This window comes from Vipera ursinii, assembly GCF_947247035.1.
Source record: "Vipera ursinii genome assembly, chromosome: 2".
NCBI lineage: Eukaryota > Metazoa > Chordata > Lepidosauria > Squamata > Viperidae > Vipera > Vipera ursinii.
Window position 1 is genome coordinate 281,676,587 of NC_139513.1, and position 25,601 is coordinate 281,702,187.

At 40.4% G+C, this 25,601-nt stretch overlaps 1 protein-coding gene across 4 annotated transcripts in view; it reads left to right on the top strand.

Moving 5' to 3' along the window:
- MBD2 (methyl-CpG binding domain protein 2) overlaps positions 1-25,379 on the top strand; it is a 64,210-nt gene extending 38,831 nt beyond the window's left edge. The window contains exons 4-8 of one of the 4 annotated variants that reach the window (XR_014491724.1): positions 5,876-5,966; positions 7,284-7,461; positions 16,313-16,457; positions 17,524-17,898; positions 23,671-25,379. Coding sequence is in view for 2 of the 4 variants with exons in the window: in XM_083356316.1 (XP_083212442.1) it covers positions 5,876-5,966; positions 7,284-7,461; positions 16,313-16,442 (399 nt within the window). In the remaining 2 variants the exon portion in view is untranslated. Of the gene's footprint in view, positions 1-5,875; positions 5,967-7,283; positions 7,462-16,312; positions 16,458-17,148; positions 17,328-17,523; positions 18,491-18,701; positions 18,845-23,670 lie in introns of those variants that run through there. The other 3 variants (XR_014491725.1, XM_083356316.1, XM_083356317.1) reach the window with 3 other exon arrangements.
- Positions 25,380-25,601: the final 222 nt, after the last annotated feature.

Here is a 25,601-nt window from a genome sequence, read left to right on the forward strand (position 1 = left end):
CAAATATTTGATTGATTGATTGATTGATTGATTGATTCATTCATTCATTAATGTGTGCTGGCTGGTGATGAGAATGAAAGTCCAGTTGATTTGGAAAGAGCCAGGTTGGCAAGAGGACCAAAGAAAACTTGTGGCAGGCAAGATGACATCACAGGAATAGGTTACCCATCCTGTTAGCTCCCAATGCTGGGATCCAAATGAAGGTATTTTTTCGTAATGCCTGTCTAGCTTCTCCTAAAAGTTGGAGAGCTCCTACTACCCTCAATTATTTTATTACTTCTGAATGACTACTGGAAGGGCATATGCTTCAACATTCAGCCAGAATCTCCCATGCTATCATTTATAAAATGCCAACCTCTGTGAACAACCAATTCAACCTATTATAAGGTCACTTCAGGCATTCCCACTACATAGCCACTGATCTTGCTACAAAAACTAACTTGTGCACCAACACCACTCATTTGTTTTTTTCTCTTCCAGCTGGTACCATTTTTTTTTGCAATAGCAAACAATTGAACTTTAAGACAAAGGAATGCAGCAACAAAATAATTAAGTTGTCCTAAATGGGTAAATAGTGAATGAAGCTGCGTGACCCAAGCGGTTTCTGTCATGATTGACTTAAAATTGATGTTAATTGGACAATGAAGTATTAATGATTTGCACAGGGACCATTGCAGCCAAGCAATTACATTAACATACAAATCTCATCCGTCACATTATCAATCCAGGCGTGCCCTTTGGGGATCACATAACATTTGACATAATTGTATCCCAAATTGATTTATAACTAACAAATGAGAGCATTTTATAAAGTCCTTCCAGTAATCATGCAAATGGCAAATGAAAATACTAGTGTTCCTGTTTCGGCTAAATGCAATCGGATTAGAAATCTATTGTCCTTTTCCTAATGAACAATTAATGTAGGCTGCATAATTACTAGGGCTGTATATAGTTCAAAACAATTTGGAAGAAGAGCTCCAGCTCTTGTGGGAATATAGAGCTTCTGCTGTTCCTTATAGTTTGTCTATTGTTTTTCTGGCTTCTGAGCAAACTTAGAAAAAAAAATGTGTAGCTGCTTCAAGCACTGTGGAATCAGTTCCATTAATGCAGCCACAACTTTTTTTTCCTCAGGCTTCTGTAGTTAGCTGAAAAAGGAAGCTACTTTAATGAACAACACAAATGGTCCTTGACTTATAACTGCAGTTGGGACCGGAATTTCCATTGTTAAGCAAGGCAGTTATTAAGTGAATTCTACCAGATTTTTTCAACCTTTTTTGGGCGGGGCATGGTTGTTAAGCAAATCACTGCAACATGCAGTCGTTAAGCAAATCCTGCTTCCCCCATTGACCTTGCTTGTTGGAAGCTGGCTGGGAAATGGTGATCACATGATCCCAGGACACTGCAACCATTGTAAATACATGCTGGTTGCCAAGCACCTGAATTTTGGCCATGTGACTGGGGGATGCTCATAGTTTTGGATGTGAGGACTGGTTGTCACTTTTTTCAGTGCCATATTGGTCACTAAAATGGTCACTAAAAATATGGTAAGTTGAGGATTAACTCATTGAAAGGTGCTGAATTTGTATACATGTCAACATCCAGCTCGAGAATCCAAATAAAACTCCAGATTAATTCCATTTTCGAAAAAAAAATAAAGTTTATTGAATACACTGTGTGGTTATGTTGAAGTAAAACTTACTCTGAGGTTCCCACACCAGTTCATAGATTTGCAATAGTTTTCCCAGCCAAACCCCCATCGTCTTACGTAATCCATATCAACAAGTCCACTTTGTTATGGGAACCGTCTGCTTCAAATCCACACCTGTTCTGGTGTCCTTGATAAGGCTTCAGGCTCCCATGGTCTGCAGCTGAATCAAAGAAGCTTCATTTTTTCCATCTACCCACTTGAAAATAACACCTCCCACCCCCTTTATCTAAAGGCAAGTTGCAATGCAGAGGCACGTAGCTGCCAAAGTTTCATATTTGACAATACAGTTCACAGGTTTTCTTTTGTGATCAGGATGGGGTAGAGTGTGTCAAAATCTGTAAGGCTGCAGGCATGGCATCCCCTTTGAAACTCTCTGCCTTTTGTGTGTAAGTGTACATCCTCTTGTATAGGAGGGGTAGCACTCTGGCTGTAATGCTGCACCTGCCGTCTTGCAGATTTGGATTTCCTTTTGCAAACCTTTTTGAAATGTGTAGCTGTAGCGATTGCCTTGTAATTAAACACAAACAGAGGGATTGTACAGTAAGTTCTCGACTTAACAATGGTTCGCTTAGTGACCATTCAGAGTTACAACAGAACTAAAAAAAGTGACTTATGACCGCTTTTCACAGTCACAACCTTTGCAGCATCCCCACAATCACGTGATCAAAATTCAGATTCATATTTATGACGGTTGCAGAGCCCCAAGATCATATGATCCCCTTTTGCAACCTTCTGACAAGCAAAGTCTATGGGGAAGCCAGATTCACTTTATAACCAGGTTACTAACTTAACTGCAGTGATTCACTGAATAATTAAGACAGGACAGGTTGTAAAATGGGGCAAAACTCACTGAAATGTCTCACTTAACCACATAAATTTTGGGCTTAATTGTGGTCGTAAGTCGAGGACTACCTGTAGTTAAATGTTTTTGTCATTCAGGAAAGCAGGTCTTCAAAACAATGAGCTGCACAAAGATACATTTTTGCTTGCGGGATCCATTGCCATCATTAGAACCTTTACCCTGCCCAGAATATTTTGCACTACATAAAGGGGAAAAAATAGGTGCAAAAATTGGACTCTCCTTGGTTATGTTGTACCCTTCATCCAGGCAACAGAGGGCAAAATGTGCTAGGATTTTTGAAAAGCAATAGGTTATAAGGATAAGAACTCACTGATATGAATGATCTGGGGTAGATTTGCTCTGCGTCACCCTTTGGCTGCATTCATGCAGCAGGTAGCTTATTTAAGCATGGTTTATAGAGTTATGCCTACAAATATGTTAAGCCCAAACTAAAGAACCAGACTGAGAGTTTATGCACTAGAGACAAATTCCTTGTGTATCCAATCATACTTGGCCAATAAAGGTATTCCATTCCATTCCATCCCATTCCATTCTCTATTCCAGGCATGTCAAACTTGCGACGTCATGTGACGTCACGTGACGTCTCTGAACTTTTTCCCATTGCCGAAAATGGGATGGGCACGGTTTCTCCGTGACGCTCCGGCCCGTGGGCCGGCAGTTTGACACCCCTGCTCTATTCCATAATCTCCTCTCCTCTCCTCCATCCCATCCCATCCCATCCCATCCCATCCCATCCCATCCCATCCCATCCCATCCCATCCCATCCCATTCTCTATTCCATAATCTCCTCTCCTGTCCTCCATTCCATTGCATTCCATTCTTTAAACTCTAAAGAAAGTACACAGTGCTTGATGACTTGGCAGGGGAATTCTGGGAGTTGAAGTCCACAAGTCTTAAAGTTGCTAAGGTTAGACAGCCCTGCTTTAGGGCATTAAACCCAGATTCTTATCCAACCTTCATCTCTCGCTGGACTTCAATCCCCATCTGGCTTGTCAAGCATTGATCTGACAGCCCTGTTGCAGAGTTTAAACCCCTAGGGTTCTGCTCTGTAGGGCATTAAGTGCATCTTTGTGTAATTAGCCTGATGATTTGCATTGACTGGAAGTGACTGCTAAATGTCAAATTTTGCCGCAGGAAGGAAGTGCTTTTTATGTGTGTTGGGTGGGTTAACCCTTTCTTCCCCATGCTTGGTTCTAAGATCCCTCCTTTGAAGCTGCTATTAGTGGGAGTTGAAATGTCCACTGAGGCAATGTGAAATTTTTACCATGCAAATAGCAGTTTTGGTAAAGACCTTTTGAAGGTTTTACGCTCTCTCTCCCACATTGGTTGTGATTCCATTCTTAGCCCGGTCTGTTTGGGCTGCCAATGCTTGCGTTTTTCAAACCACCTGTAAAACGCAAATGTGCATTTACCCATTGCATCTCGCTTTGCATTTTTCAGGCTGCTTAAAAAGAGTGCCTGGTAGCTTGAGTGTGCAAAGGCAGTGGAAAGTAACCACGGGGCATGATTAATTATGACAGATAGAGAAAAAAAGTAGTTCTGTGAAAAAGGATTGTTTAAATAATAAATGGCAGGGCTGGGCATTTTTTTTGGTTTCTCTCTTTGCAAACAGGATTGTTAATGTTTTTTTTTCCTGGAACATCATGGAAAAATAGGAACATTTTAGATGGTTTGGTGGTATTCATAGAGGTCTCCCTTCAGTGTGTGTATGCACGAGACAGTAATTTGTAGTATTTTTATATCCAGGTAGTCCTTGAATTGCAACTATTCGTTCAGCAACTGAAGTTACAGTGATACTGAAAAAAACTGACTTATTGCTAGTTGTCACATTTATGACCATCACAAGCATCCCTACGGTCACGTAATCAGAATTGGGGTGCTTGGCAACTGGCATGTATTTATGATGGTTATGGCAGTGTTCGGGGGGTCATTTGATCACCCTTTTTGTTCTTTCCAGATGGCTTCTGAGAAGCAAAATTAATAAGGAAGCCAGATTCGCTTAATGTCTGCTAGAATTCACTCAACAACTGCAATGGTTTGTTTAACAAAAAAAGGTTAAAAATAATGACAAAAAAGGTCACAAAATTGGACACAACTTGCTTTACAATTGCTTTGCTTAGTATTCGGAATTCTGCTCTCAACTGCTCACAGAGGGCTACCTCTGTGTATAAAATAAACAAAAGTAGCTCCTTGTTCTAATGTCCCAAAGATGCTTTTTCACGAGGCAAATGGACTTTCTTGTTTTTCTTTGAAGACGTTTCACATGTCATCCAACAAGCTTCTTCAACTCTGACTGGATGGTGGGGAATGGAAGGATTTATACTCCTCGCAGACAGATTTATACTCCATTTGCATTCTTTTAGAGCAGGGGTGTCAAACTGCCGGCCTGTCGGCCGGACGCATCATGCAGAAGCCGCACCCACCCCATTTCCGGCAATGGCAAAACCATCCCGATACATCGCGTGACATCACGTGACATCACGAGTTTGACATATCCATTTTATAGAGTCCTTGAGGCCACCTGGAGGTTTATCTGGGTCCTCATGTCACCTGAGTAGTGCAAATAGGTGTGGAGGCTTCTTGGAACTGCTGAAAGGACTGTGTTGGAGGGTGGAGATAGATGATGTCAGATCTCTCCTCCTCTGTTGAGAGATGGCCGTTCAGTTTTGACATAAATGGTCTCTTTGACCCCTCCTTCAAACCAGCGGTCCACTCTGTGGACTTTGGTATCTTCGAAAGAGGGGCTTTTGTCTCTTGTTGTAATGGCTGCAGAAGAGCCGTGAGATGAAAATCAGTTTGATGTGAATCAATTCGGATACATAAATAGGAGTGTGATTCCCATGATCAGACGATTGCTATTTATAATTTGTCCCCACCAGCTTCTGACAAAGCCAATGGGGAAGTGGCAGGGAAGGTTGCAAGTCATGGTCATGTGATGTCTCGCGTAACGTCCACCGCCAAAATGCTTAACAACTGTGGCAAAAAACATCATGCGAAGGGGTGTGGTCACATGATGCTTCACTTATCAGTCACATCACTTGACAGATTTTATAGTCCCTATTGTGGTTGTACATCAGGGGTCTTCAAACGTGGCCCTTTTATGACTTGTGGACTTCAACTCCCAGAATTGGGATGCAGGCATGCTGGCTGAGGAATTCTGGGAGTTGAAGTCCATAAGTCATAAAAGGGCCAGGTTTGAAGACCCCTGTTGTATATCAAGGGCTACCTATATGGTTGTGTGTACGAATAGTAACATAATTACTGTGTCCATTAATTATGTGTGTTTTTTTAAAATCTTTTTTTAGCTTTTCTGGGAGAAGAGGCTTCAAGGCTTAAGTGCCTCAGATGTCAGTGAGCAAATCATAAAATCCATGGAGCTTCCCAAAGGCCTTCAAGGTAACTTTGAGGTTTTAATGGAGCCCTCTGAGTGGATGGAACATGCAGGAAGTCTGTTCCCACATCCTGGTTGGGAAACGCTGGGAGTTGAAGTCCACACATCTTAAAAGTTGCCAGGTTTGAAAAACACTGTGCTAACAGACTACAGATGGTCCTCAATTTATGACAGTTCATTTACTGACCGTTCAAAGTTACAATGCCACTAAAAAGTGTGACTTATGACCATTTTCCACACTTACGACCATTACAGCATCCCCATGGTCACATGATCAAAATCCAGACGCTTGGCAACAGATTCATATTTATGACAGTTGTGGTGTTCCAAGGTCATATGATCCCCTTTTGTGACTTTCTGACAATGGAGAAGCCAGATTCACTTATCAACCCTGTTACTAACTTAACACTTGCAGTGATTAACAATTGTGACAAGAAAGGTTGTAAAATGTGGCAAAACTCACTTAGCAACAGGTTTAATGAAGAGAAGGACGAGCGGGGACACGATAGCAGTGTTCCAATATCTCAGGGGCTGCCACAAAGAAGAGGGAGTCAAGCTATTCTCCAAAGCGCCCGAAGGCAGGACAAGAAGCAATGGATGGAAACTAGTCAAGGAGAGAAGCAACCTAGAACTAAGGAGAAACTTCCTGACAGAACAATTAATCAGTGGAACAACCTACCTCCAGAAGTGGTGAATGCTCCAACACTGGAAGTTTTTAAGAAGAGTCTGGACAGCCATTTGTCTGAAATGGTATAGGGTTTCCTGCCTGAGCAGGGGGGTTGGACTAGATGACCTCCAAGGTCCCTTCCAACTTTTATTATTATTATTATTATTATTATTATTATTATTATTATTATTATTCATCACACAGTCAGCCAGATGTTCAGACTGGATTTGGCATTTTTGTCTACCTATCCTTACCAAGGACCTGGGATAGGCAGATGTGAATGTTTGATGGTATTACAGATATCCTCGCAGGATGGAAGCAGTTCCTAGTAAGGCCGCCTTTTGCAATTGACTAATGGCGAATTTATCAGTGCCAGTGGTGTTCAAGTGGTGCTCCAGTTGTTTTGGGATTGCACCCAAGGCGCCTATTACTATTGGTACTACCCTTGCTTGCCTTTGCCACAGTCTATTTCTATTTGTAGGTCTTTGTTGTTGTTGTTGTTGTTATTATTATTATGGGCATCTTTATGCTTGTAAGTCTAGGATTTGCTAAGCTTTGTCTTGGGGACAGAGATCTTATTTGGCATTTTTGATAGCAAATCCATCCCTCTGAATAGGCTGAGTTTTAATGAGCCAACTTTGCATTCCCTCTCTAGGAGTGGGCCCAGGGAACAACGATGACACCCTCTTGTCAGCTGTAGCCAGCGCATTGCACACAAGTTCTGCTCCCATCACAGGACAACTGTCTGCTGCCGTGGAAAAAAACCCCGCTGTGTGGTTAAACACATCTCAGCCTCTCTGCAAAGCCTTCATCGTTACAGATGAAGACATTAGGTGAGTTCTTCACAGACTGGGCTCCTGCAGCATGCTGGGCTGTAGAGTCAGTCTTGGCAACTTTAAGACTTGTAGACTTCATAATCCAAGTTTCATCCCAGTTAGCCCATTTATTCAATTCTTTCTAATCTGTGTCCCTCCAGATGTCTTCACCAAAAATCTTGGGAATTGCATCACAGTATGTCTGGATGGTGCCTTTGTAGAGTCACTTTGTTTTCTGTGGGTATCTATTTTTAACAAAAGAAGAAAGCCCTTCCTTCCTTCCTTCCTTCCTTCCTTCCTTCCTTCCTTCCTTCCTTCCTTCCTTCCTTCCTTCCTCCCTCCCTCCCTCCCTCCCTCCCTCCCTCCCTTCCTTCCTTCCTAGCTTTTGCTGACACAACATTCACTTGTATGGCTCATAAACAAAGAAGTAAATCAACTGAGCATGCTGTAGGAGTTATGAGAGGGCATATTCCCAATCTTGCACCACCAAGTCCAACTTGATTATGCTTGCATTTTTCTTTTTAAATGCTCCATTTACCTCTAGCTTTTAAGATTCAGATCATCTTTTATTACCGCTATATGTGATTGATTTCCTGCTGATCTTGTAGTAATTGCTGCAAGAAATGTGCTCATGATTTGGTTAGGTTTCTATAGCTCCGTTTTCTCTATTTTCAAAATACCCATACTCAGGCTTCGGATAGTTATTAATCTCGGTGTTGAAATTACTCTTAAGTGCATGTTTAAATACTAGCCTTTGAGGTTTCCAAATTATGAGATGGTGGATTTGGGTAAACAACCACAGTGCTTATTAGAGAAAAAAAACCTGAGCAATAAAACACCACCCCTCCCCCAAACGTTTGATATTTTGAGTTGAATGCATAGCAAAGAAAGGAAAGGATAGAAATTTTCACTCAAGACGTTTTATCAAAATTAATTACCATCTGATATGGAAAGAGACAGCTTCTGGTAAACATTATTTTGGAAGTAAACAGACAGCCTTATTCACCCTCAAAATAGACCCAGTCAGAACTGTGCTTTGCAGATCTTATGGAAGCAGAACCTAGCCAGACAAGTGAATCCTCAGAGAGAACTCAAGGTATGCCAGAGACTTGAATTTGCTAGCAATTCCACGTATATTTTTTTCTTGCATCGCTTTATTTCTGTTGTTTGAGTTGGAGATTATCAACATTTGAAGCGGATCAAGTACATGATAACTGTTTTCCAGTACTTGAGGGGCTGCCACAGAGAAGAGGGCCTTGACTTATTATCCAAAGCATCAGAAGGCAGGACAAAATGTAATGGGTGGAAGCTTGTTAAAGACAGATTCAACCTAGAAGTAAGGAGAAATTTTCTGACAATGAGAACAATTAATGGCATAGCTTGCTTCCCGGAGTTGTGGATGCTCCCTCACTGGTGGTTTTCAAGAAGAGACTGGACAACCATTTGATTGGGAGGGAATAAGGTCTCCTGCCTTGAGCAGGGGTTGGGCTAGAAGACCTCTAAGGTCCCTTCCAGCCCTACCGTTCTATCTTCTATGGAGAGACAGTGTCAAAAGAATGGAACAACTGGGAACAATTAGCACTTCTCTTAGTTTGTTAGTAGGTTTCCTGGCTTCACATTTTTTTTCTTTTTTAGTTTTTAATGTGTTCCTCTTCCAGGGCCCTCTGCTTTTCAGCCAAAACTGATGCTCTGTGGGTAGTTGACGATTCAAATCCACACCAAGTTGTGCTGTCATTAAGTGTTAAGCTGCTGAGACATTCCAGATCTAGTCTTCTTCTTATCTTTGTACTTGTGATATCAAGTTGTAGGAGAGAATCAAACAGTTCTACAGAGAACACCAGGTTTCGTTTCTGTATTGGCGGTGGCAGTTTCAGTTTTTCAGACCACTGTGGAATAATCATAGTGATAGTATAATAATGATAATTAGCCTTTCAGACCCTAAAATACACTTTAGGTGATTTTTTTCCCCCTGGGAAAATGATCAGAAGCCCTGCATTGCACCACAACTGCAATGTGGAGTTACACAACTGACGCTGGAATTAGCAGTCCTGGGTTGCTATTTTTCCAAAGCTGCTAACAACTGGCTGATTTATTTTTTGCAAATTAAAGTTGGGTGGATCAAATCAGTGTATTTCAAACTTGGCAACTTTCAGAGGTATGGGCTTCAACTCCCAGAATTCTCCAGCCAGCACTGGCACCTCACTGAGTTAAATGAATCTCAGTAAGATGGCTACAAATAAATTAAATATTGAGCAGTTTTCCTTTTTTTATTTTCCCTTACTTTTAGGCTAAGCATGTTTGAGCTGCACCATGTCCTGAGCAATGTAATATAAGTGTAATAGTTAACACAGCATGGGTCTCCCCCCATTATTATTTTTCCCTGCAGCAGAAGACTATCGACTCATAAAATAAAGTCTCTAAAAGCTCTTTAAAAAAGCATTTCACATATCCTGTATTCGCCAGCAGAGGACACTCTAAAACCATAATAAAAATACTGTTTCATCCACCTTTTTAGTTAAGATTTGCCCGTTTTAGAAAGTCCGTTTTAGAAAGTCCGTATCTGCTTTTCATTTCTAGCCCCCCATACCATATTTGTTTTTTTTAAAGTATATTGGCATGAATAGTTGATTCATTTGCATAGAGGGGGATCTTTTTTCCCCCACACAGTTCTGCTTCTGCAAATTAGGACTGGAAATCAAGCTGAACACTTTAATGGACAAATCATTTGCTTCAGGCGCACGACTCTTATTTAACTTTTAATGATGCTTTTTTTCACATGACAGTAATTTGTTGAGTGGAAGATGGCTGCTGCCTAGGTTTTTGGTTTTTTTTAACAGTTGCATCCCTGACTCTTATAAAATCTATAAGAGAAAAGTAGCTTGGTGTCCGTTGTGGGGATCCTCCTTTGATGCTTCCTCAAAAGATCTGCCACACTGTTCTTACTCTGAGGAAACTGGTATGGTTCCTTTGGATGAATGGTCCTTTCGTCTCCATCCCCTCCACTGCCGACACTGTCTTAAGTACTATTTTAAGTTCTGGATGTCACATTTTAAAATTAATTCAGGCAAACTGAAATGGGTGTAAAGAAAGGCACAAGGAATAACAGAATAACAAAGTTGGAAGGGATGTTGGACATAGTCCAACCGCCTGCTCAAGCAGGAGATCCTATACCAGAGGTAGGCAACCTCGGCTCTTTTATGACTCATGGACTTCAACTCTCAGAATTCCTGAGTCAGCATAGCTGACTCAGGAATTCTGGGAGTTGAAGTCCATGAGTCATAAAAGAGCCGAGGTTGCCTACCCCTGTCCTGTACCATTCCATACAAGTGGCTCTTTCATCCCTTCTTAAAAGCCTCCAGTGATGGAGTACCACCACTTCTGAAGGCCGTTCCACTGGTTGATTGTTCTCACTGTTAGGGAATTTCTCCTTAGTTCTAGGTTATTTCTCTCCTCGATTAATTTCCATCCATTGGTTCTTCTCCTGCCTTCAGGTGCTTTGAAGAATAGCTTGACCCCTCTCTTCTTTATGGTAGCCCCTTAGATATTGGAACACTGCTATCATGTCATTCCTAGTCCTTCTTTGCACTAGAGTAGACAAATCCAACTCCTGAAATTGTTCTTCATATGTTTTAGCCTCCATTTCCCTAGTCATCTTTGTTGCTCTTTTCTGTACTCTTTCCAGAGTCTCTACATCTTTCTTCTAATACGGTGACCAAAACTGGTAGTAAGTGTGGTCTTACTAAGGCTTTATAAAGCAGTATTAACACATCATGTGATTTTGATTCTGTCCCTCTGTTAATGCAACCTAGGATTATCGGCACAGGGAAAACAAGTAGAGTGAATAGAAATTGAACAAACTGACAATGCTTAACTTTGAGAAGAGACAGTTGAAAGGATATCACAGAGACAGCAATCAAGATCCTGAAAAGCCGAATACAAAACAAGGGTTTTGAGTTACAGAGCGGCGAATTCTGGTTGTCTGTCAGAAAAAAATATTTTAATAGTAAAAGTGATCTGACATTAAAACCTAGGAAAATGATGGGCTCTCCTTTTCTGGCATTATCTGGCCTTTGTTAGAGATGTTTTAATTTAGATTCTTGCACAAAGCAAGGGATTTAATGGCCTAAATGGGGGCATTGTGCTTCTATAAAACACATTTTGCCACAGCTCTCAAAATCTGAAGCCAGAACTGTTGGACTCTTCAGGGGAAAAAAAACAACCTTTGTTATTTGAAATGTCTCTTGGACATGGGGGAAAAAATGGGTTCCATCTAGAAAGAAACAACAGCAGAAGAACTTCTGGGAGAAGGAAAAGGAGGCAAATGAGAAAGATGGGAGTGTGAAGAATCAGAAAAGAAGAGGAAGAAAAAGGAGAAAGAGAAAGAATAACAGGAAAGGGACCTTGGAGGTTGAGTTATTCCCTCAGAAAAGAAAACCAACTGAGAAGTCATGGAGATAACCTCAGTAAGGGAAAGGATTGCCTCAACATCTTCAATAAAGCTGACATTGCAGACTTTGGACCTCAAAGGACAAATCTGTACTGCCAAAATGGCTTATCTGATTAGTTGGAGATATACTTTGATATAATAGTTGAACAGACTGATATTTCAAAACTCTGTTCATAGCAGGTGAAAGGGGTGTCTGTGAATAATTTGATATTTCCTTCTTCTCCTCACATGGGGTCTATCCTATGTTTGCCTAGTGATACTTTTATAACCATTTATCTGCTCTCTGCCTTTCCACAAAAAGAGCTAACAATTACACTAGAACAGGGGTGTCAAACTGGCAGCTAGTGGGCCAGATGCGTCACATGCAGGCCACGCCCACCCTGGCTCCGCAAAGGCAAAAAACATCGCGATACGTCATGTGACGCGATCGAGTTTGACACCTGTGCACTAGAAGGTAGAGCCTTAAAAAGAACGTGGGTCATTCTAGCTGCTTAAAGACTGGTGATGTTTTCCAAAGAAATTTAGCACAAGGAAAAGAATGGAGGGAAGAAATGAATGGGGAAGAAGAATTGGGAGATGGAATGAGAAGTGAAATCAAGCTAGCTTAACCATTCAGCTGTGGAAAAAGACAATGTTCACCTGCTCTGAAGATGCTGCTGGATGTTCAGCTGCAGAAAGACTCTAATGGACCATACTCAGTGGGAACCCTATGTGTTTGCTTACAGTCTGGTCCTCTAAGATCAGAGGTAGCGGAGAATGAGCAACATCACTTAAAGGAGCCTGCCTGGATCCAGAGCTGTGCATTGTCTATGCTGTGCATTGTCTGCATTTACTAACTTTAATCTTGGGCTATACATTTCAGAGGGTGGTCAGCAGTGGTCATTTGTTTCCTCTCTTTAGCTTCCTCCTCTGACTTCTAACACACCCTTACTCCAAAGTTAGACAGCCCATTGTCAGCCATCCCAACTTGGCTGGCTAGCAGAGTAAGACTCTTGAGGCCATGGCTATAAAGAGCATCCCTTACTGAGCAAATGGGTTACAGCATAGGTAAAGGTAAAGGTTCCCCCGCACATGCGTGCTAGTCGTTTCTGACTCTAGGGGCTGGTGCTCATCTCCGTTTCAAAGCCGAAGAGCCAGCGCTTGTCCAAGGACGTCTCCGTGGTCATGTGGCCGGCATGACTAGATGCCAAAGGCGCACGGAACGCTGTTACCTTCCCACCGTAGTGGTCCCTATTTTTCTACTTGCATTTTTTTACGTGCTTTTGAACTGCTAGGTTGGCAGAAGCTGGGATGAGTAACAGGCACTCACTCTGTTATGCGGCACTCGTTATTCGACCCGCCAAACTGCCGATCTTCTGATCGACAAGCTCAGTGTCCTAACCCACTGAGCCACTGCGTCCCTCAGGGTTACAGCATAGCAAAGCCCAATCTAAAGATTCATGCCAAAAACCTCTGGTTCACTTTTCTGTTTCTCCTCCCTCCCCTTTTAGTTATCTTTTGCTGTCCAATTACTTTCAAACAAATTGTTTTGGTCACAGTCTCTGGCTTGGTGGGCAAGAGGGTGTTGCATTGCATGATACGATTTTGCAACTGCTGGCGGCTCTCATGCAATGGCAGGAAGAAAGGTTTTGATTACCCTGAAGCCAGCCCTCTTTTATCCCACCCCACAGCTCCCTCCTCCCATTTTTTATGGCATGCTACGGCATGTAGCAAAGCCTAGTCAGGGTTAGGCAACCTTGGCTCTTTTATGACTCGTGGACTTCAACTCCCAGAATTCCTGAGCCAGCCATGCTGATGGGAAAGGGAGAGGTTTCCAAGCTGAGCCATGCTGGCTCAGGAATTCTGGGAGTTGAAGTCCACCAGTCATAAAAGAGCCAAGGTTGCCTACCCCTGGCCTAGCTGGTGCAGCATAGCAGTCCTGACAATTATATAGCTTTTTATCCAGATCCTCAGATTTATCCTTTATAGAAACAGTGCTTTTTTTGTAAAAGAAAAAGGTGCCGGAACTCACACATGTCATACAACCCGCCTTGCCTACCCTACAAGGTTCCATCCAAAAAAGGTGCCGGAACTCCGTTTTGAGCGTTCTATGACAAAAAAAGCCCTGTATAGAAATATATTTGCATTGCCTGAATGTTGCTTAAAAATAAATCTCATTCATCAGCTTTGACATCTTATGCCCACCCCCAAACACTACTAAAATATGCCTCTGTGTACTATACCATATGGAGAGATAAAAATAAAAAGTTCTGTAAACAGCAATGTATAGCACTTCTATTTATTAATCATTTTATGTTTACTTGTTTTACCAAGTACGCTTACAGTCTTGGCATACAAATAATGCAAGTTGTTGTTTTTGTAATAAACCAAGAAAAATAAATCTTAGTAATATCTTAGCCATGATAAAAGTGTTAGCGATTTAAAAGCATTCAGTTCTTTTAAGCTGTAATGCAATGAATTAAATTAACGAACATTTAGATGTGTGGATTCATCTAAATCCGATTCTTTCCATGCCTTTCTTTTTTTTTTGCAGATTTCCACTCTAAAAGTTTAATCTCCAAAACTTTTATTTATAAATAAAACCAAGAGATATTTTTTTGCTCCTTTTTAGTACAGGTTGCCCTTTGGTTAATGATTCTAATTGGGATTAGAAACCCTGTCATTAAGTAACATGATTGTAAGTTGAAAAAACATGTGACCATGTGCTTAGGGATCAGAGTTCTTGCAGTCATAGTTGCCATCAATAAATGAGAATCTCACATATTCCAGAAGTGAATGCCCTTCCCTTCCCAGTGGAACAACCTGCCTCCAGAAGCTGTGAATGCTCCAACACTGGAGGTTTTTAAGAAGAGACTGGAAAGCCATTTGTCTGAAATGGTATAGGGTGTCCTGCCTGAGCAGGGGGTTACACTAGATGACCTCCAAGGTACCTTCCATCATCATCATCATCATCATCATCATCATCATCATCATCATCATCATCATCATCATCGTTCCCTTCCCTCCTTCTAGTCAAACTCCCAACCCAAGGCAGAAGATACCTTATTTCATCCCAGACAAATGGTTGCCCAATATTTTCTTGAAAACCTCCAGCGATGGAGCACTTACAAATCAAGTCCTAGGACTTTACTAGAAGGGAATAAATATTAAGATTGTTCAAAGTAAAGTGCATGAATATAAAGTAAATATAAAGAGGTTATTTGATCAAAGTTAAAAATGTATGCTGTATTTTGTTGTTTCTGGTGACTTCTTAGTGGATTTTTGCTGACTATGAACAAGTGAGGGGGTTGTCAAGAATTGTTTATAGTTAATAGATAAGATAGAGGAAGAAGAGTTCCTTTGTTGTATTTTTGGAGAAACTGAGGTTACTATGTTAACAATAAAGGAAAGGGATATAAAGCTAGTTTATTTGATTAAGGTTAAAATATATAGATTATTGCTTCTCATCACAGTTAATAGATTCTTCTTGATTAGAATTAAATGATGGGATTTTAAAAATCTGTTTAACTATGAGATGAGACATTGGATGAAGTGTATTTTTGTTGTAGTATTAGAAAAGATAATAAGCTATTGCAATTGTTTGTATTTGTTATGATGAAGGTCGATGTTGTTTACAGTCATTTTTATTTAGTATATATGTGTTTTTCCTTTTTGTATTTTTTAAACTTTCTCTCATTCTACTCTTTTATATTTTTCTTAGCTTCTATTAGTTTTTTTATCTTGGCAGTTGTAAACTTTAATAACATTACTATTAAAAAACCTGTAGCACAGCTTCAAAGTGGTTTTCTTCAGCTGTGCTAAATCTTCCCAAGGTTTCAGAGGCTATGTAAAAGGTGGAGACTCGAATGGGTGCATTGGGAATTCTCAGAACTTAAAAATGCAAGCTGATTGCAAATGGGCTTTTTAACTTCTAGAAAAACAATTACAGGATGATGTCTTTTTTCCTGGGGAAGAGGAGAAAAAAAATCGTCCTTGAAAAGGTGAGGCTAAAGCAGGGGTCTTCAAACCTGGCCCTTTTACGAGTTGTGGACTTCAACTCCCAGAATTCCTCAGCCAGCGTGCCTGGGCTGAGACCCCTGGGCTAGAGCAGCTATTGCACTCAGGTTTCTTGCTCTCCCCCCCCTCTTTTTAACTGCTTTGATAGGGAGAGTAGATTTTAGTTTCAAATAAACATGGGAGTAGTTTTCGCACTGCTGCTTCAACCAGAGGCTTTTTGTTTGATGTTGAGTGTTCTCTGTTAGCTGAACGTTTCTGCAGAGAGCGATGTAAAGCGTTGCTTTAAGTGTGATTTGCCAAGGAAGAAGGATGTGTGTTTTACCACATTGTACTTCCACAGCAGTTGGCTGACCATTTTTGCATTCCATGTCCAGCTTGAACCAAAAGCCCTTCCCTTACAGATTCTTGCATTACTGTATTCAACAGGAAGCAAGAGGAACGAGTGCAACAGGTACGGAAAAAACTGGAGGAGGCACTGATGGCAGACATCTTGTCCCGGACTACAGACCCAGCAGATGTGGATGAAGTTGAAATGGACAATGGAGAAGAGGCATAAGAATTAAATAATCAGGTATAGTCTAAGCTTGTGGACAAAAGTGTAGTAGGATGATCGCTTTCTCTCTCTCTCTCTCTCTCTCTCTCTCTCTCTCTCTCTCTCTCTCTCTCTCTCTCTCTCTCTCTCTGACACACACACACACACACACACACACACCTCTCCTTCCTTCCTTCCTTCCTTCCTTCCTTCCTTCCTTCCTTCCTTCCTTCCTTCCTCATCTTCATTTATCATATGGCCACCCACCTCACAAACAAGTGACTCTTGGGTAGCATACAACAAATCTTTCCCCTATATTTTGAATTTCACATAGTGGGGAAGGACAAGGAATTAAACCATATTTCTGAGGCGCTGCAAAAATCTGAGTTAGAAAAAATCCCTCCTCATAATGCTTAACAACAATGCATTTGAAATGGAACCCTAGACAGAAACAGTTATTTTTTTAAAACTGTATTCTATATAACAGTTTAAAAATGAGACAGATCCCAGGGAATGCTTTATTGTAGTGCCTCGAGAGGATGGGGAAAAAAAATAACATTATGATGTATGATGGACTCAGACAGATTCCTTTGACTAAGCTCCTATTTAGTCCAAAGCCTCCAGTGTTTACAGATACTCCTGTCTGTAACAATGGCTACCAATTCTGAAGAATTCTCTTCGAGCTCTTCCCCATTGCAGCCTATCTTCTCATCCACTTATTTATCTGCAGGCAGCGCCTCATTTCTTGCACCAGACAAGAGGCAGATGGGACCCCCTTCCAATTTTTTTCCTCCCGCCTTCCAATTTCTGTAAGAAATAACAGGAACTTAAGCCAGTGACAGCTCAATCTTTCTGTGCGCATCCATTGAGTTCCGTTGGACTAATTTTCAGCTGAACGAGAAGAGAAGAAGGATGAGAAGTGGATTTCTGTAGAAAATTGAGGCTCTTGGCAAGTTCGGTTAAACTATTACAGCCATCTTGAGACTTTCGAGTATATGGAAGCTTGTAGGCTTTCTGGGATATGTTGGGCTATAGCTTTTAAAAGAACAATTATATATCATTTAAAACATCATCATTCATTCCCTTTCCTCTCCATTTTTTACAGGTACTTTAAAAAGAGAAAGAGACTCCCAGATAAAAATTTCTGGAAATTGGAAGCGCTTTTATGTTTTCCGTTGGTCTTTTGTGATAGAAGAAGAGGACCTCTGCACATTTATATAGCTTTCTAATAGCATTAAAAACCAATGCCCTTTTTTGGCTCTTATTATTATTATTTTATTATCCTATTTTTGATGTACATATCTTGTTAAGAAAAGAAAGAAAAAAGGAAAAGGAAAAAAACCCTACTCTTTATTTTGTGTCTTATGACTTCAAAAGTCTCATTTTTATTTTTATTTTATTTGTTTGGCGATGTCAAACAATTCCTGAAGACTGAAGCTGAGCTTTCAGTACCAAGTTGCAATCCTGTAGCAACTACCTGGTAAGCACTAAATAATTAGCAGTTCTTTTATTTCTAATGTGTGTGTTTTTTGCAAAAAAAAATAGATCAGGAAAACAGATTGTTTCCCAGTTTTAAAAAAAAACAAAGAAAAATTGTGTCATGATTTCTTGTACATATATTATATAAAAGATTTTTTTATACTGGAACTGAATGAAAAAAAACCTGTAAATTGACCCATCATCATTCTCTAAAGAGAAATAAATACTTTTATTCAGAGAAGTACAGTTTTTAGAATAATGTACTATAATTTAAGGCAAGGCTCTTATCTCAATTACTGAGCATTAGGCAGAGATAATATTGTTCAGTGAAAGTAGTGAAAACAGAATGTCGAAGCTGCTACAGCCTTTGTTAAGTTTATTGGGGAATTTATTTGCACTCTGACACAATTACGGAAGCACTTCAATGAGAGTGCAGTTTTCCTACATCTGATTTGGAGCCTCCTTTTTGTAAAATGGGGAAATCATGACCTACCTCACAGGGTTGTTGTGGGGATGAACTTGATAAAAAAAATGGAAAGTACTTTTTCAATGAAATGGTTTTCCCAAATAAATAGACATGGATGCACAAAAAATGAATGATAATTATTACTTGTATGATAGTAAGTGACGTAGGATAGTCTTGCAGTTCACTGGTGTTTAGTCACCTAGGATGGAAAATTATATATTTAATTTTCAGTTAAAAGATGATAGTAATTAGAGAGATGATAGATTGATAGATATTCTTTAATACAGCCATCGACCAGATCTCACGCAATAATAACAGGAAATTGTCTATATCACAAGGTAAACGCTGGATCCTGTCAGCTAAAGAATTTCAACTGGCAAGGTCCAAGAGAAGAGCCTTTTCTGTTGTGGACCTCACCTTCTGGAATATTCTCCCATCAAAGATGTGATCCACACCCATACTCCTGACCTTCTAGAACCTAAAATCCTGGCTCTGCTCCTTGGTCTGGGGCTCCAGCCTGCTATATTGGGGATGGCTGATAGGATAGAGAAAATTCTCAACCCAGGCTGCCCATCATCTTGATTTTTAATTTATTTTGTGGAACTTTTTATTCTAATTGTAATTATTTTTTAGCACTTTTAAACTTGTATTATATCATAGGTCACTTAGAATCATTGTATTATTGAGATGGGCAGCATATAAATTTAATCAATCAAAGGGAATGAAAGGTGTAGATAAGACTGAATGAGTCAGCCATCTCCAACCTGGCATCCTCCAGCTGTTTAAACCAGTAACTCCTCAAATTCTCAACCAAGTTGACCATGAATTTTAATACTCATAGAGGCACCATGTCGAGCATAATGGAAATGAATAGTAATTTTTTCTGTTTCACTGCAAGATAACCTTTTGAGGTCCATCCCTATGATGAGATAAAGTTAAAGATTTGCTTCTGATGGATAACATTGGGTGTCAGTAGATTCCTGGTGGAAAGCAAAGCTAGATTCTCCTGAACATGCCTTTGGACTCCTAAATGAGTCTGTTTCTTCAGACATCGCCAAGGACATTGTTCAAATGCAGATATGGAAGAATTGCAGATAAAATTGAATGAGGAGTTTTTTCTCCTCAAGATGCAATGCACTTTAGCTTTATTTTCTCTTATTGGCCAGACAACTTTAGAAAAGCTGCATGCTGTGTCCAGTTCTGGTCACTATGATACAAAAAAAGTTGAGACCCTAAAAAGATTGCAAAAATGAGCAATAATGATGATTAGGGGACCGGAGACTAAGCCATATGTTAAACGATTAAGGAAAATAGGTATATCTAGTCTAACAAAAAGGGACGCGGTGGCTCAGTGGGTTAAGACACTGAGCTTGTCGATCAGAAGGTCGGCAGTTTGGTGGGTTGAATAACGAGTGCTGCATAACAGAGTGAGCGCCTGTTACTCATCCCAGCTTCTGCCAACCTAGCAGTTCAAAAGTACGTAAAAAATGCAAGTAGAAAAATAGGGACCACTACGGTGGGAAGGTAACAGCATTCCGTGTGCCTTTGGCGTCTAATCATACCGGCCACATGACCACGGAGACGTCCTCGGACAAGCGCTGGCTCTTCGGCTTTGAAATGGAGATAAGCACCGGCCCCTAGAGTCGGAAACGACTAGCACGCATGTGCGGGGGAACCTTTACCTTTAGTCTAACAAAGAGAAGGACTTGGGGTGATATGTTAGTAATCTTCCAGTATTGAGGGGCTGTCATAGACAAGAGGGGATTGACCTATTATCCAAAGCACCTCAGGGTAGAACAAGAAGTGACAGGTGGAAGATCATGAAAGAGAGATGCATCCTAGAACTCGGGAGAAATTTCCTGACAGTGAGAACAATTAATCAGTGGAACGGCTCCCCTCCAGGAGTTCTGGTTGCTCCAACACTGGATGTTTTTAAGAAGAGACTGGACAGCCATTTGTCCAGAATGGTATAGGATTTTGTTCTTGAGTAGAGGGTTGGAATAGAAGACCTCCAAAGTCCCTTCCCATACTATTATTCTGTGTTTTATGTCTGTTTTGATTAGAATTTCTCACCATCTTGCAAGCTTATTACAGACAGCAACATCGTTTAGTGCTTGGGGAGAGCTAATTAATTGCAAATTAGACAAAGTTGACTATATTGGCTGAAAATTCTGAGAACTAATGGAGATATCAGATTGGAGAAGGCTAATCTATTTGTTGAAGTGAGAACGTTTTTGAGAAAGCCAAACTTTTACAAACACAAAGAGAGCCTGAACTCACCCTAACTCCCTAGGTTTTCTGTAAGATTAAAGCACAGTTAAGTTTCCCATTTCTTGGCTTTGAATAAAATTTTAATCTGCATTTGAAGATGTATATTTGAGAATAAAAAAAATGGAAAATTGCCTATTCGGAGAAAAATTAGCAAATATATATTTAAATACAGATTTGAAGATACAGGGTTTTTTTTTTAGGAATTGCACATTGCTAGGGAAGTGAGACAGAATGGCTTTCAGCTGAATGGCTGTAAAAGTGACAGAACGCTTTTCCTACTCCTGCTTTGAGGGTAGAGATGCTCAACTCCCTGCTGTGTTGCTTGTCTTCCGTTGCTAGTTTGTACCCTTCTCCCTTAGCAAATAATGTCTGCTTGGGGAATCTCTACCAATTATCAGGCTTGTTGGTAGCTAAATTGTGTGGAAAAGCTGATTTGGGAACAGTGTCCAGCAAAAACCATTCATCTAGTAGACTTGGAACCTGATGAGATTTTCAGAGCCTGGTTACAGAGACGCTACACTCAGAGCATGTTTATTTTTTCATAAATTTGGCTTCTTAACACATATGTGTAAATGAATTTTAATGGCTTTATAATAATGTGCACTGAACAACTTATTTTTTTATTTACTCAGCTTCTATCATGATCGTCTAAACTGAACACTTAATTGAGTTCTGTCTATGATCTTTCCTACTTCTGCCTCTCGTTGGGCTAAGTGGGTCCTAACAAACCTTATTTCACCCTTAGCTGTACCAACATTATAAAGTCATATTGTCCTCATCTTGTTATTAGGTTTATGACCGAGCTTTATTTTTGTGCCACACATGAATGTCATAAGGGAACATTGAGGGAACACCTGCTGCCAGCATCAAGTTCCCTTCGTCCAGTGCGCTCGCAGAGGGAGGGTCTTCTCAGGGTGCCGCCGGTAAAAGATTGCCAGCGGATAACACCCAGGGAAAGGGCCTTTTCTGTGGGTGCGCCTACCATCTGGAACCAGCTGCCCGTGGAGCTCAGGACTGCCCCTGATCTTCGTTCGTTCCGCCGGGACCTGAAGACTTGGCTCTTTGAGCTCTCTGACCCAGGCTGAGAATTTTAACTGGGGTTTTATTTTCAGGGATAATTTAATCTTTTAATTCTCTTTTAACTTTGTATTTTATATTGATATGATTTTAAAATGCCCTGTAAACCGCCCTGAGTCCTTCGGGAAAGGGCGGTATATAAATCTAATAAAATCTAAAAATCTAAATAATCCCACCTTGGTGAAGCCACATATGGAATACTGCATACAGTTCTGGTCACCGCGATACAGAAAGAATGCTGAAACCCTAGAATAGGGGTCTTCAAACTTGGTCCATTTATGACTTGTGGACTTCAGTCTGAGGGAACACCTGCTGCCAGCATCAAGTTCCCTTCGTCCAGTGCGCTCGCACAGGGAGGGTCTTCTCAGGGTGCCGCTGGTTAAAGATTGCCGGCGGGTAACACCCAGGGGGAGGGCCTTCTCAGTGGGTGCGCCTGCCCTCTGGAACCAGCTGCCCGTGGAACTTAGGACTGCCCCCGACCTTCGTTCATTTTGCCAGGACCTGAAGACCTGGCTCTTCGAGCTCCCCGGCCCAGGCTGAGAGCTTTTAGTTTTAATTGGGGTTTTATTCTCAGGGATTAAATTTAATTGTTTTTAATTTTTGTATCACTGTTTTAAGTACCCTGTAAACCGCCCTGAGTCCTTCGGGAAAGGGCGGTATAGAAATCCAATAAAATAAATAAAATAAAATAAACTCCCAGAATTCCTCAGCCAGGCATGCTGGCTGGCTGAGGAATTATGGGAGTTGAAGTCCACAAGTCATAAAAGGGCCAAGTTTAAAGACCCCTGCCCTAGAAAGTCTGAAGGCTACATTGTATGATGAACGTTTGAGGGAGCTAGGTATGTCTAGTCTAGCAAAGAGAAGGTTTAGGGGTAATACGATAGCTGTCTTCCATTATTTGAGGGGCTGTCCCAGAGAAGATCTCTGAGGTCTCTCCCAGCCCTGTGATTCTATGTTCCACATTCTGTGTAAGGACAAATGCAATGTGAAAATGCTTAGGCACGATGGGGGGGGGGGGGAGTATGGTGTGCTTTGAACACAGAATGGGGGTGTCTCCACACCTTGTTAGTAGATTGTTCTTGTCATGTTTGTTCTGTCAGACCAGTTCTATTACTGTGCATGTTGACGCTAGGAGAATTTATGTACAGTAAGATTTGTCCAATAATATATATGGATATCTTGGAAAGTCTTTTCTATCCATCAGAAAATTCCAGCATCAACAAACAAATCTGCTCTGCAGTTTCTTTGTAAAAGTGCTGTAAGATATATTTGTTTTAATAAAAGCTGTAAGAGGCAAGAAGTCTCTCGGTGAGATGGGACTGAATCAAAGAGCAAGGCAATTGCAAATGTTACGATCCTTCACATGGAGTTTGTTACCACCTGAAAATTAAATCAGTATGACAAATACTGCATTCTGGATGGCAGTTGTGTTTACTATGCCTTAGCAATACAGTAGTATTTTTAAAAAAATAAATTATGGCCCAAATTTATTAAGTGTGAATGACAATTCTGATTCAATTAAAACAACCACTTTGAATTATTGCCTAGTCTTGAAGAAAAGGAATCTTATATTTTCCCAGGAAATGAAAGTTCAATTAAGTTATGCAACAGAATCAGAGAAGAGAAAAATTCAGCATATTTTCTTAAATAATACACTGAATATCTGCTGGTAATGGAATTCAGCTTTTTACCATAGTCTTGATAGCTGAGTTCCCATGGCAATTGACGTGTTTGTAGCTTGGCAAGTTTTGAAAACTTGAAAACTTTGCAGACCAGAATAAACTATAGCTTGTCATTTAGTGTATTTTGTGAATGCAACCAATTCTGATTTATTCAGTAAAGCAAGCTGGGCATCCCATGATCTTCATGAGTTCATTTGTAGCCTTGCCCCTCCCCCCTCCAAACCTACATTGTAAAATAACAAAACTTTGGTAGTTTGATTGTGGTCTGTCTTTCCAGGTTTTGGGTGGATATGAAGATGGACATGGAAACATTATACTCCTGGAAGATTCATGATTACCGTATAATGAAAACACATCTAAACCAGGCCCTAAATGGAATACTGTTGCTGCTTTTGTCTACCTAACCTTATTCTCAATTGTCATCCAAATCCTTATTTCCCCATCACACTATTCTTGTCATGCCAACAAAGGAGAATATTTGTAGTTCAGGGTTGAAATGAGGGGTCCTTGAAGCTCTCTGAGCTTGGTTGCTTTCTTGAAGATGTTTCATTACCCAAACTAGGTAACATCATCAATGTTAGGTGAGGATGTTACCTAGTTTGGCTGATGAAATGTCTGCAAGAAAACAAACTCAGAGAACACCAAGGACCCCCCCCACACACATACTTTTCTTGTCAAAAATATCAACTGAATTCAAAAGAGTGAATTTCATTGAGCATATGTATAACTCTTCATTAATGTTAAGAGCAGCAAAGCAAACATATTTCCATATTTATGGACACTGACACCTGGTCCCTCCAAGATATAGAGGACTTGAGGAACATCTGCAGGACCTTCTCTCAGATAAAGTTGACTGGATCTTCTCTGAGCTGACACTAGACTATGTAGGTCCTATGGACTTGATTGAGGCATGGTCTGGCTTAGTTACCTAAGAATGCCACCAAGGTTATTTGCAATGCCTGAATGGGAATCTGAATGGGGAAGAACAGACTAGCAAGACCAAGCATTTGTGGATTGGGGGCTCACCTTATCCAAAGATTGTTTATGTTTAGTTTTGAATGGAGCTGTACTCCCCCAGACAAAATTGATGCCCAGTTTGAGGATCCCATTGATTTCTCAGCTTTTGCTGGAAAGGTAGATAGTCCTGTGGCCAGGAGGGCCTTTGAACAAATTCATCTGTGTGTCAAGTGTACCTATCCTGAATGAGACTGTTCCACTTGGTCCTTCGTGCCTTGGGTTTTGATTGGACTATTGCAATTGGGGCTGCCTTTGAAGGTGATCTGGAAACTACAACTGGTCCAAAAAGCAGTGGTGCCTGCAGTTATGAGCATGCTACAATGTACCTGTGGGAAAGAAAGATAATTGCCCATTAAGAAGGAACTGTATGAAGTGGTCCACATTTGGACTTTGTAGAGCAACTCCTGGATATTTATTGCTACTAGGAAATTTTCTTTTTGTAATGGATCATTTATTTATCCCCCCTTCTTTTTAAATTTGAAATTGGAAGTCTTATCATAATTTACCAGACTAAACTTTTTTGCTGTCCTCTCTGAGAAAACTTTATAGGGACTTTATATTCTATAAATGGTTTTTAAAAGCATTCCTTTAAAATGATGGAAGTAGAAAATATGGTTAGCATTTCTTACGTCTATCTACTCAATGAGAATGGACCACTTATGGAAGCCCTTTACAAAGTTTTCACAGGAACCTTGTTTTCATGGCAATTTCCTGCTGAGTCAAGCAACAGTTCATTCTACCCAAAGGTGATTTAGGTAGCAAATTTGGATTTTATAGCAATTGGGACAATTCCCCCTTCTAACATTGCTTATTGACCCCAAGACAGCACATTCTGAAGCTCCACACAGTCCAAATTCCCAGTTACCCTGCATAATAAAAAATTTTCACACAACAAAAAACAAAATTGTTAAATAATTTGGGACCAATGTTAGTTCCAAGTATGTTTAATAAAACCAGTTTTAATTTTTATCCATCCTTGCAATGTTTGGTCTATTTCTGGGAAATCGCTTCCAGATCAATAAGCATATATCTGGCTTATATACAAATAGATGTGAGTTCTTTATAGTTTTAGCTACCTGATCTCTAAAAAATGTACCTGCAAAATATATCCAGCATACCTGACTTAAATGTAACAATGGAATCAGCATTCAGGGACATTTTTCTGCTCAGTGTAAAAGAACTGGAGTTAGA